Source organism: Chanodichthys erythropterus, chromosome 11 (assembly GCF_024489055.1).
Source record: "Chanodichthys erythropterus isolate Z2021 chromosome 11, ASM2448905v1, whole genome shotgun sequence".
NCBI classification, from domain to species: domain Eukaryota; kingdom Metazoa; phylum Chordata; class Actinopteri; order Cypriniformes; family Xenocyprididae; genus Chanodichthys; species Chanodichthys erythropterus.
This window is the reverse complement of record NC_090231.1, coordinates 50,247,056-50,259,806: the sequence shown is the minus strand read 5'-3', so window position 1 is coordinate 50,259,806 and position 12,751 is coordinate 50,247,056. Positions and strand designations below refer to the sequence as shown.

General features: G+C 38.1%; 1 protein-coding gene across 1 annotated transcript in view; it reads right to left on the bottom strand.

Annotated features, from left to right (window-relative positions):
- Positions 1-8,650, bottom strand: part of LOC137030846 (sodium/potassium/calcium exchanger 3) — a 67,481-nt gene extending 58,831 nt beyond the window's left edge. The window contains exons 1-2 of the mRNA XM_067401318.1: positions 8,343-8,650; positions 407-499 (exon numbers count right to left, since the gene is read on the bottom strand). Coding sequence (XP_067257419.1) covers positions 407-499; positions 8,343-8,451 — 202 coding nt within the window. The 5' untranslated portion in view covers positions 8,452-8,650. The remainder of the gene's footprint in view (positions 1-406; positions 500-8,342) is intronic.
- Positions 8,651-12,751: the final 4,101 nt, after the last annotated feature.

Here is a 12,751-nt window from a genome sequence, read left to right as displayed (position 1 = left end):
TTTTTGACTGACTTAAGTACATTTTTATATGGCATTTCATAATTAATTAATGTACTGAATTAAAATTTACTTTAAAGTTAAACATTTAATTTGTATACATTTACATGATCATTATATATATTTACGAATTTCAGTACAATGAAGCACACTTCTTTTTCACAAGGGGAGAATATGCTGAGAATATGCTCCATGCAACCATAATAGCCTAGAGATAAAAACATGCACAAACAGATTTACTGTGTAAATGTTGTATATCTTTCAAGCAGTGGCCTTTTGGAAAAACAAATATATACTCTCAGTAGTTTGTATAAATTACCATGAAAACACTCAATGAATAGCGCATCATAGAATCTTTAAGATTTCAAATTTTATGAAATGCAAATACTGTAAAATGTTTGATTCCCACCTGCTCTGGGAGTGTCAATTGTTTGATTATCAATTCCATACTGTAGGACCCTGCGTCTGGGAAAGTCAGTTTCTGGCCACGAAGACTCCAACTCTGTAAAGACAAAAGAAATTAATTCACCTATACACCTTTCACAACCAAACATGTACAAAAGTTTACTTTTATGTCTGCAAACTGTCATAGCAACAGTCAACAATGCTAATGAAAACATTTGCTTGAACACGAACCCATCAGATAAACCAAAAAAGGTATTTGTGAGCAAGTATGCTTGAGTAAAAACACTCAGCAACAGACAGCACTTCAAGCTCCACCACGCAAGCTTGACACAAACACAACCATTTTGTTTAGATTTCCCTTGGCAGCAAGAACACACAACAGTGTGACAAAACTACAGTATGAACCAGGGTTATAGAATACTTTGAGAATACATAAAACATTTTCTGTTGCACAGATTGAAGGACACACATACAAATGAGTAATGCTAATCGGCATTTTAAATTGAATCACTAGCCTGCACTACTGTATATCAAATTTCTATGATGATAATTAAATTTATTATTATTATTAGTTTTCGAATTTTTGTTTTTATGTTATTCAGTAAGAAGATTTCATCACTCTCCGTTGGAGAACAGAGTCCTTTTAAGTGCAGTTCAGTATTTCAAGAGGTATGTGACAGAGTCTCAGGTAAAATGTGAAGGAATCTGAATTTCATTATTTTGTGTAATGTATATCCTGGGATAGTTAACAAAATAAAACAATACTCATTAAAAACATAATTGTATTGCATTGTACTCACTTACAAACAGGTCCCATGCACAATTACAGAGTAATTTGCAATCTGATAGTAACATTGTAAAAAAAAAAAAAAAAAAAAAATTAAGGGATTGTTCACCCAAGTTACCCCCAGGGCATCCAAGATGTAGGTGACTTTTTTTCTTCAGTTGATGGCAAATTATGATTTTTAACTGCAACCGCTGCCGTCTGTCATTCAAATAATAGCAGTGATTGGGAACTTGAACAATAAGAGTCGAAAAAACTTCCATAGACAAATCCAAATTAAACCCTGCGGCTCGTGACGGCACATTGATGTCCTAAGACACGAAACGATCTGTTTGTGCGAGAAACCGAACAGTATTTATGTAATTTTTTACCTCTAATACACCACTATGTCCAACTTCGTTCAGCTTCCGGCTAGTGAGGTCTGATCGCGCTCTGACAACGGAAGTGATGTCTCGCGCTCATTGAAGTATATGGACGAGACATCACTTCCGTCATCACAACGCGTTTTTTGACCTCACTAACAGGAAGCCGAACGAAGTTGGACATAGTGGTGTATTAGAGGTAAAAAATATATAAATAATATTCGGTTTCTCACACAAACCGATCGTTTCGTGTCTTAGGACATTAATGTGTCGTCACGAGCCGCAGGGTTTAATTTTGATTTGTCTAAGCAAGTTTTAATTTTGATTTGTCTACGCAAGTTTTATTTACTGTTATAGTTGAAGTTCCCATCTACTGCTATTATTTGACTGACAGACGGCAGCGGTTGCAGTTAAAAATCATAATTTGCTTTCGACTGAAGAAAAAAAGTCACCTACATCTTGGATGCACTGGGGGTAAGCAGATAAACATCAAATTTTTTTTTTGGGTGAATCTGTGGCGACCAGGGCGGGCGAGAGCCGTGAGGGAACGGCGCGAGGCCGGTGACGCAAGTGATAACAAGCATCACCTGGGAGGCGCACCGGCCTTGAGTCTCTCACGGAGGAGCTCCGGTAGCATAAAAGGAGGAGCGACGACCGTGGAGGACGAGAGAGGACCAGGCCTGGACTTTATGTTATGGTTTTGTTATGTTTGTGTGGCCGGCAGACGTCCGCGAGGGTCTGCCGGAATTACTTTCGTTTTGTTCTTTGTTTATTTTACATTAAAGTTTCTTTGAACGTTAAAAAAAAAAAAAAAAAAATATTCTTGGTCCGGTTCCCCGACACACTGCCGCTCGGTCCTCAGCCTGCCAAGAGGCTCTTTCTCGCGGTGCCATGCGGTGGCACTGGACGCTCGGTGGACGGCCCGATCCTCGACCGCCTCCTGGCGGCCGGCGATGGCTCCTCCAACTGAGGGCAGCCGGCAGCGAGTCCCCCGTCCCCTGGTCCTCCCCTTCATGGCGGACGGCAGCAGGCTCCGGCCCACGGCAGACGGCGGCGACTCCTCCGCTCCCTCCAGGTCCAGGACGGCAGCCACACCACCTCGTCCCAGGAGCACGGCATCCGGGTCTCCGTCCCACCTTTCACAAGGCTCCAGCACCACCGCCTCGGGCAGCCTCTTACGGTCTACACACTCCCGCGCTGCCCGAACTCCGCAGCACTGCGATCCCCCTCAGCAGCGAGGGCTCTTCGACAGCATGTCCCTCCTTCCTCCCGGGTTTCGGCACCAGTGTAACACAGTTCGTAAATGGGAAGAAGGAGGCGGGAACCGGCGAACATTCAACGTAACTTTAATTAAAAAATAAACAAAGAACAAAACGAAAGTAATGCCGGCAGACCCTCGCGGACGTCTGCCGGCCACACAAACATAACAAAACCATAACATAAAGTCCAGGCCTGGTCCTCTCTTGTCCTCCACGGTCGTCGCTCCTCCTTTTATGCTACCGGAGCTCCTCCGTGAGAGACTCAAGGCCGGTGCGCCTCCCAGGTGATGCTTATCACTTGAGTCACCGGCCTCGCGCCGTTCCCTCACGGCTCTCGCCCGCCCTGGTCGCCACACTATCCCTTTAAGGACCTTCAATGAAGTTAGCTTCAATATCAAAGAGTAACTAACTACTTTTTTAGAAGGGTACTTTCACTGTAGCTTTATTTATAAGAAACTTGTAGCTGATCAAACTACAGCTTCAAAATATCTTAGCCAACACAACAGTAAAAAATACACTGGGAATGACATAAACAAGGTAGTTTACACCGCACTCTCTTGTATCAATGGTGATTTGCACTCAAAAATTAGATTTTTGTGTAAGAATCACCATTGAGTTTTTAATGACATAAATGAATGAAACATACAGGCTACAGAACCTGGCAAAAGGAAGATTAGATGCCCAGACTCCAATTAGGTAAATATCCCACAGAAAACATTCAGACCAAGCCTAGGAGGACACTCGATGTTCTAACTAGACCAAAGGAATCGATAATAGTCCAGCACATGCAATTGGTGCCAAACAGAAATAAGAGAAGGTTGATAAGGAAACAGCTTATGTGAACTATAAAACTAGCTAGCCACAACTGTTTCCCGAACCACGTTAGTTCAACAATATAGGACTGTCATAACGTCATGTTTATATATAAAATTCTTTTACATAAACAGAAAGCCTGTCATTTTTTAATCACGTTACCATGCAGTGTTTTGCATAAACTTTACTCCTGTAATGCAGTTCATTCAGTCAGCAGCTTTCTCCACAAAGAAAACATTTTCTGACATGCTGCTATAACTAACTGAGGTCTATACTCGGGGGCTACTTTACGCATTTATGCACATGTGCATTTCTCAAAAATGGCACTGATTGTTAACACACTAAAATATATAGATTAAAATGTATATATATTTACAACCCCAATTCCAGAAAAGTTGGGACATTTCGTAAAATGCAATAAAATCAAGAATCTGTGATTTGTTAATTCTTTAACCTTTATTTATCTGACAAAAGTACACACAAGAGATTTTCAAAGTTTTCACTAACCAACTTAATTGTATTTTGTAAATATAAACAAATTTTGATTTGGATGGATGCAACATACTCCAAAAAAGTTGAGACACATCACCTTTCCTTTTAATTACACATTTTAAATGTTTTAGAATTGAGGATACTTATTGTTGCAGTTTTGCTGTTTAACAGTCCATGGTCATCGTTGTCTGATTCTCCTTTTCATGATGGGCAATATATTTTCAACAGGAGACAGAAATGGACTTCAGGCAGGGCAGTCAAGCACATCCACTCTGCAGTTTAGTGTCTAATAAGAAACTACTCTGATATAGCACATGCTGAATGAGGCCTGGCATTGTCTTGCTTCCCAAGAAAGATGTCATTTTGATGGAAGCATATGTCTCTGTTCAATTCCAGTATTTGTCTCCACATCAATGGTACCTTCACACATATGCAAGTTACCCATGCCTGACACAGATGCACCCCCATAGCATGACAAATGTTTTTGGTCTGGAAGGGCCCTTTCGTCTTTGGGACTAAGAACTAGATGTCCGTTTTTTTCCAAAAACAAGCTGAAACGTGGACCTGTCTGACCACACATTTCCACTGTCTTTTGGACCATCTGAGATGAGCTCGGGCCCAGAGAAACTTGGCAGCATCTCTGCATAGAATTGATGTATCGCTTTCTCCTTGAATTTCTTGATGCAGCGGCCGACTGTGTTTCGAAAGTACTCCCGAGCCCATGTGAACATATTTAACACAGTAACATGATGGTTTCTCGTGCAGTGCCATCTGAGAGCTCAAAGGTCATGCACATTCAACAGAGGTTTCCTAAGATTTCTCTGGATTCCCTGAATCTTTTCATAATAGTATGTATGACAGATGGTGAAAGACCTACATTTTTTGCAATGTTGCATTGGGAAATGTGATTTTTGAATTTTTTGACAATTCTTTCTTGAAATTTGGCACAAAGTGGTGAGCCTTTGGTGGATGCTCCTTTTATACCCAAACATCATCCCTTCACCTATTACCAGTTCACCTGCTATTAGTGGACTGTTTCAAAACAGCTTAAACTTGGATATTCTATAATATTTTCACTTTTATTTTGCCACTGTCCCAATTTTTTGGGGGGTGTGTTGCAGCCATCAAAATCAAAATTTGCTTATATTTACAAAATACAATTAATTTGGCCAGAGAAAACATCAGAAATAAATTAAATAATTAACAAATCACAGATTCTTGATTTTATTGCATTTTACAAAATATCCCAACTTTTCTGGAATTGGGGTTGTAAATGTGGTGAAAGATTTAGAATGTACTGAATGTTTTAGCTTACTTATTGTGCCTAAGAGCACAATCTATTTAAGTCCATGTCATTTTAACAAGAAACTATGCTTCTAACCATAGATCGAGAGCTGTAGTTCCAGCCTTGTAAGTTTGTGATGCTGTTTTTACACATGCAATGTAAAATATTTCCTAAAATATTTAAGTTTGCATTCAATTAAAGCGGAAATTGAATATTTAAATTGAAGCTAAATATTGCTACATTTACTTTTATTAAAGACAATGTTTTGGCACCTCATAAATTCAAGTTTCCCTTGTTACTAAATTTTAAGATCTGTGTTATGGATTGTATTTGTGGATGTTGTTTTCTGTAAAAAAAAAAAAAAAAAAAAAAAAAAAAATGGAAGAATTTAAAACCAGAGGATATTATCAGTCCACTGTAACATGGCTGATAATTTAAATGACAAGCTTCATCAGCAGGAAACGTCAGGCTTATGTTCAGTTTGTTCCCCGTCTATCATGCAATTCATTGTAACCAACCATGACAGAATACCGAGTTTGACGGTATGGAATGGAGCCCCGCCCATTGTCTCGCCGCTGAGGGCGAGATGTGCCAGGACCTAATAGGATGGTTTGAGGGATTGGAAGAGGTTATTCCCCAAAGTCTCCCTTCTCCACTCAGCTCCAAGTCTCCTTCCTCGCTGATGGTCCCACTCAGCTTCCCAACCATCTCCTCGGCCTCGCCTCTGCTGGCTCCCTTCAGTCCCTGGCTCCTTCTCTGTTGGCTCCACTGCTGCTCATATCTGCCTCGGGCCTTCTGGTCTCAAGCTCCGCCTTAGCGTGTGGATCCTGTCACCACCTTGGCTACTCACCCCTCAGCTCTTCCTTGTCCCTCCGGCTCCACCTTGGTTAGTCTCTGCTCTGCCTATGCCAAGGACTTTCAGGACTTCAACTGAGCCGCGTGCCTCCACCCCTTTGACTCAGTCAGGCTCTGCCTTCCCTCTAACTCTGCCTTGGTTCTCAGTCACACCAGCTTGCCTTAGTCCTCCGGCACCCTGGCTTCACCTCGGCTCGTCACTGCGGTTCCGCCAGGGTTCTAGTTCTAACCTGTTCTAGTTTTTGTTGATTAACTTTCCTGTGTTTTAATATTGTAGGTTTCGGTATCAACTATGTTTTACGTGGTTGTTCTTCTAAATTTTTTCCTTGTGTTCTCCTTGCGTGTTCATTGTTGGATTTACTACTAAAGACTGTTTATGTTTGTTAAACTCCATTGTTGTACAATTCAGAAATCGGTGAACATGGATCCACATGCAAGTGACTTCTATCCTGAGTCTTCTGCTTTTTAGAGAGACTGCTGCAATGTTGCTCTCCGCGACTTTTTGATTTGATTTAAAAACTGTTTCTTATCAGACTGTCTCTCCTGCTCTCTTTGTGTAAGGCATATTTTTTTCAGCTTTCATTTTGTGATGCTATATATGGGTAAAATAGGCTCCTCTGCTGCAGAACCGTCCTCTCTGTCATCACAAAACATAAAAATGAAACAACTGATGCCACACACGAAGATCAATGTGACCACTGCAAGTAGGAACAGTTTGTTGTCCTGGTTTGGTCTGTTTGTCAGTAGGTATAAGCCTGCAGCTTTATTCAAGAAATGTCAAATCATTTGATTATACAAGTACACTTACTGTAAATAGATTGTTTCTTCAGTTTGTACAAACTACTGTTGACCGAAAGTGACCATCTGTCTATATGCCGTTAGTCTCCTTTGTGAAAAAGAAGTTTGCTTAAATGTATTGAATGTGCACTTGTAGTGTACTTAAGTGTACTTAAAGAGAGAATACTTTCATGACTGCTTCTTAACACACTTAAATACACTTTTGATAAGTGAAGTTTGTAATAATTACAAATTAAAAGTTTTAAGTACATTATGTTTCAATAATCTTTTGTCGTGCTTTAAAGAAGCACACTTATTTTGATGTGTTGAACATACTAAAGCACATGTAAAGTAGGCTACTTGATTATAATTTTAACTACTGAGTGTTACTCAATATTACATTTAAAGTTAATTTTTAAATGTACTAAACTGCACTTCCATCATTACATGACATACACGTTTCAATAGAAATGACAATAAAGCATAAATGCTTATCAGTACATTCAACAGTACACTTTAACCATTTTCCAAAGACAATATAAGTAATAATGATAGATGATTGATAGATGAATCTCAATGATCAAGTTGTTTAGGAACTGTCTGAACCCTTAAGGCAGCAAAAGAATTCGATTTAGGTAGGATAGTTTATATACATTGATCTGTCTCTTCCTCTAACACTCATCACACTCTCTTTCTACTGCAAATCAGCATCACATACTACAGGTTAATTGGTTTATATATATATATATATATATATATATATATATATATATATATATATATATATATATATATATATATATATATATATATATATATATATATATATATATATATATATATATATATATATATATATATATATACACACACACACACATAACCATCTTTCAGCGGTGATGTGACGCAGGTGTGAAGGGGGTTTTACAGACAGAACAAGCCAGAAGAAAAAAACTTTACATTTCAAACATTAGCTAAGTGCTGCTTTATGAAAACCATAACCTAAATTATTAGGCTATTTTTAATTGTATAATTAAAACTCTTATCTTATAGCTATAAAGGATAATTTGCTCTACTGTGCTTCCTTTATGTGCATAAAATCATGCTCTTCTTCATGGGCTGTCACATTGATGCTGAGACACAAATGAAATTCTCAAAAAAGAAAGAAAGAAAGAAAGAAAGAAAGAAAGAAAGAAAGAAAGAAAGAAAGAAAGAAAGAAAGAAAATCCCTGAAAATGCATGATACGAACAAATGCATAACCAAGGGATGATCGTGTTAAACTAATGAATGTTTTGTCTGTGAATGTCCTAACCTGTCAGTTGCAGGACCTGTGCGACCCACACAACCGCGAGAAACCCGAATGCACAGCAGCAGAAGCGCTGGAACGGCCGCCGTCTGGCGCTCCATATCACCGACTTCATTCCGCTCCGTCTGTTCTGCACCAGACAGAGTCAGAACATGATCGCCGCAGCAGCAGATTCCTCCTGTTGTAAGGCAGGGCTGATGACTACCTTATTACTAAACTAAACTTTTCAGTTGCCTTGATTTTCTTCATCGCAGTTAACACGGCACTGTTTCAAACTATTAAGAAGCATCGCAGCGCTAACCTTACGCGCAGACCTGTTCTGTGTGTGCTCGGGTATCATCTGCTTCAAAGCGCACAAATGCGCTCACATGCCATTAGATTTGGAAAGGTCGTTGTAAATGGTACCCTCTTTCTCTCCCTCTCTGTTCTCTCTCTCTCTTTCACACACACAGCAGACAAATCACACCGCTGCCACTTGAGGGCGGCTCTTGCCACAATAGTCGTCGTGTAACGTCGTGGACGACCAATAAGAAAACACTAGGAGGCGAAAACACTAAGTCCATTGCTCAGATCTATGAGCATTATAAAAGATTGGGCGAAGTGCTAGGTTAAATGATCATTTTGATATATTTCTATTCATCTTATCTCAGGTTCATACTGATGACGTTACTAAAAATAATAGAATGAGTGGCACCCTTGTATTTAATATATTGTAGAGTGGGGTAAGATGAGCCTTTTTTTTTTTTTTTTTTTTTTTACTTATGCGGTCCTCAAGATAAGGGAAAATGAGGCAGAAGTACAATGAAAGTATTTAAAGTAATTTCAGGATGTTTCCTATCACTTTAAATGATCAGAATACATGTATGACAAAGGGTTCTAAAAATATGGCTTCTTATTAAAAAAATTGTTCCTCTGGCTCAATTTACCCCAGGTTAGGGGTAAGTTGAGCCGAGTCAGTAGGTGGTTGTGAACTGACCATCTAACTGAATCTGAATCAAACCCATGTGAAATTTTAAAGACAATGTGCCTATTTTAATAAGTAATTTAATAATCAAATTTCCTTTTACAAATATTCTTTGTAAAAATGTTTTACAAATATTTCTTTTTTAAAGCTAAATTAAACAACATAAAACCAACCAAATGAAGTTGAAATTTCAGTATGTTTCATTGTTTGCATTTCTGAAGCAATATGTTGAACATCAAAGTTATAACCTTCCTATAAACAGACTAAATAGAGAGTTTGATGAGTAAAATTAAATAAAAACTAAGAATGAATAAATGTCACTGAAACTAATAAACATTTTAGTCAAAAGATTCTTGACATGGTAGTTTTTCTGCAATGTCAACCGTGTTAGGCCATTAGAGACTACAGGTGGAAAGATATATATAAACCATTCTCTGGTTCGTATCAGAGAAGTATTTGGTGTACTTGTATACTGTTCCTATCAAATAAACTCAAAAATAAAGTTAAACTAAACCAGTTGCGTAATATTACATTGAAATGACACCAGTTTATAATGCCTTATGGTGGGGTAAGTTAAAGGTGCAATTGAACGTTTTTTTTACAAGATGTAATATAAGCATAAGGTGTCCCCTGAATGTGTCTGTGAAGTTTCAGCTCAAAATACCCCATAGATTTTTTTAAATACATTTTTTTAACTGCCTATTTTGGGGCATGAGCCGATTTATGCTGTGCGGCCCCTCTAAATTTCGTGGTCTCCGCCCACAGAGCTCGCGCTTGCCTTAAACAGTGCCTAAACAAAGTTTACACAGCTAATATAACCCTCAAATGGATCTTTACAAAGTGTTCGTCGTGCATACTGCATGCATGCGTCGGATTATGTGAGTATTGTATACTGTTATATTGTTTACATTTGATTCTGAGTGAATTTGAGGCTGTGCTCCGTGGCTAACGGCTAATGCTACACTGTTGGAGAGATTTATAAAGAATGAAGTTGTGTTTATGAATTATACAGACTGCAAGTGTTTAATAATGAAAATAGCGATGGCTCTCTTGTCTCCGTGAATATAGTAAGAAACGATGGTAACTTTAACCACATTTAACAGTACATTAGCAACATGCTAACAAAACATTTAGAAAGACAATTTACAAATATCACTAAAAATATCATGATATCATGGATCATGTCAGTTATTATCTGCCATTTTTTGCTATTGTCCTTGCTTGCTTACATAGTCTGATGATTCGGCTGTGCAGATCCAGATGTTAATGCCTGCCCTTGTCTAATGCCTTTCATAATGTTGGGAACATGGGCTGGCATTATGCAAATATTGGGGGCGTACACCCCGACTGTTACGTAACAGTCGGTGTTATGCTGAGATTCGTCTGTTCTTCTGAGGTCTTTTAAATAAATGAGATTTATATAAGAAGGAGGAAACAATGGAGTTTGAGACTCACTGTATGTCATTTCCATGTACTGAACTCTTGTTATTTAACTATGCCAAGATAAATTCAATTTTTCATTCGAGGGCACCTTTAAAACACAGGCTAAATAATTAAAATACAGGATAAAAAAAGTAAATAAGCAACTTACACTCCTCCCATGTGCTTTTCCTTTTCACAGTCTGGCAGAAATGATGGGTGGTTCCAAAATATATGATCACATGACAATAAAATGGTACGGTTGCCAAGATACAGGGGGTGGGTCAACTTAACCACTGGCTCATCTTACCCCAGTCTCCCCTACATGTGTAGTGCAGGCTACTGAAAATCTTAAAGTATATTTTAAAAAACTGTACTTGCGGATAATATTTTTTATATATAGCTATTACATACATAAGACTTATTTAAGTGGGCCATTTTTAAGTTCAACTAATGCATTTAATATAAACTGTCCATAATACATTTTCTTTTAATTGCAATTGACATGCAATTAAGTGTCCAAAAACATTACATTCAGTTCACACTTAAGTATATTCTAAAGTATATTATACTACTCTTTTAAAATATATTATAAAATAAGTGTACTTCTTTTTCACAAGAGTGTCTTACGAGAAGGTGTAGGCCAAACACTCACTGGTAGGGTATCTGGTATCTGTGTGAGGTAATTGCGTTCACATGTTCATCAAACTATACTTAGTATCTTTAGGAAACCTTGTTCATTTGCAGTTGCTTTTGTTTCTGCATTCATTCGAATTTGGCACAACGATGATACACTCGAGGGCCAGTGGTCTGGTAACATATTTAAGCAAACTAAAACCAAATTTTCACTAACATAGGCATACTATATATCCTTACAATAATCGACATAGAAAGCAACACAACTTTAAAGGCACTGTTAAGTAATTTATACCGATGTTTAACACCAGGTGGCGACATTTACTGCGGGTATTTGTTCTCGGGATTCTTCAATCTCCTCATGCAGAATGTATGTAATGAGATGTATCATATTATGATAATATTTTGGTATAACATTTATTTTACTATTTGTTAATCCAGCTGACATTTAAAATTGGTGGCCAAATTAAAGAGAGATATGATGAGACATCCTCAATGCCAAAATACTTATTATTCATTTTGAAAGACCAAAGGACACCACCAACCAACATCATTACTCTTAAAGGGACAGTTCACCCAAAAACGAAAATTCTGTCATCATTTACTCAACCTCATGTTGTTTAAAACCCTTAAGACTTTCGTTAATCTTCTGAACACAAATGAAGATATTTTAATGAAATTTTAGCGATTTCTGTCCCTCCATTGACAGCTGTCATCGCAACTACCACTTTGGCGCTTCAAAACGTTCATAAACAGATTGTAAAACTAACCCTTTAAAATGGTTATGTTATGGAGTTATGTTTTGGTATTCTTCTAGGGGCCTTTGGAATGTTTTAGTTTAGACATATATTTTTAGAAATTTAGTTCCCACAAGAAAAGAGAAACAACAAACACAACTTTAGTATTTACAGAGCACTGGCGCCTCATATCTGATAAGCCACAATTTAAGCATGGCGTCAAATACATGTTTCTCTTCCAAGTTTTGGAAGATATCACACAGTACACTCAAGTCGAATAAAGACAAAACCCAGAGTATTGTTGTCATCAACAGTCTGCACATAACCAAAATAAAAGAGCATATGTCTTTGAATAAACTGTTTAGAAAAGGTCTTTAAAGTTAGTGTGTTTGAAGCCTGTTTGTGTTCTACATCACTAATGCCAACCAGAGGAACAAAGAATCTGGTGGTAGTGTTTGATGTCCAGTTGAGCTTTACTATATCTCGACAACAGCCCAGTCGTGAAGGTTCATGCTTACAAAATCAGGTAAATCATGTTGGAGAACACTGTGTAAATCATTGGAGATCCAAGCTCTTGTCCTTTCAAGACTGAACCACTGCAATGCTCTATTGGTGGGCCTCCCAGTCAGCACAACTAAACCTATGCACATGAGCCAGAA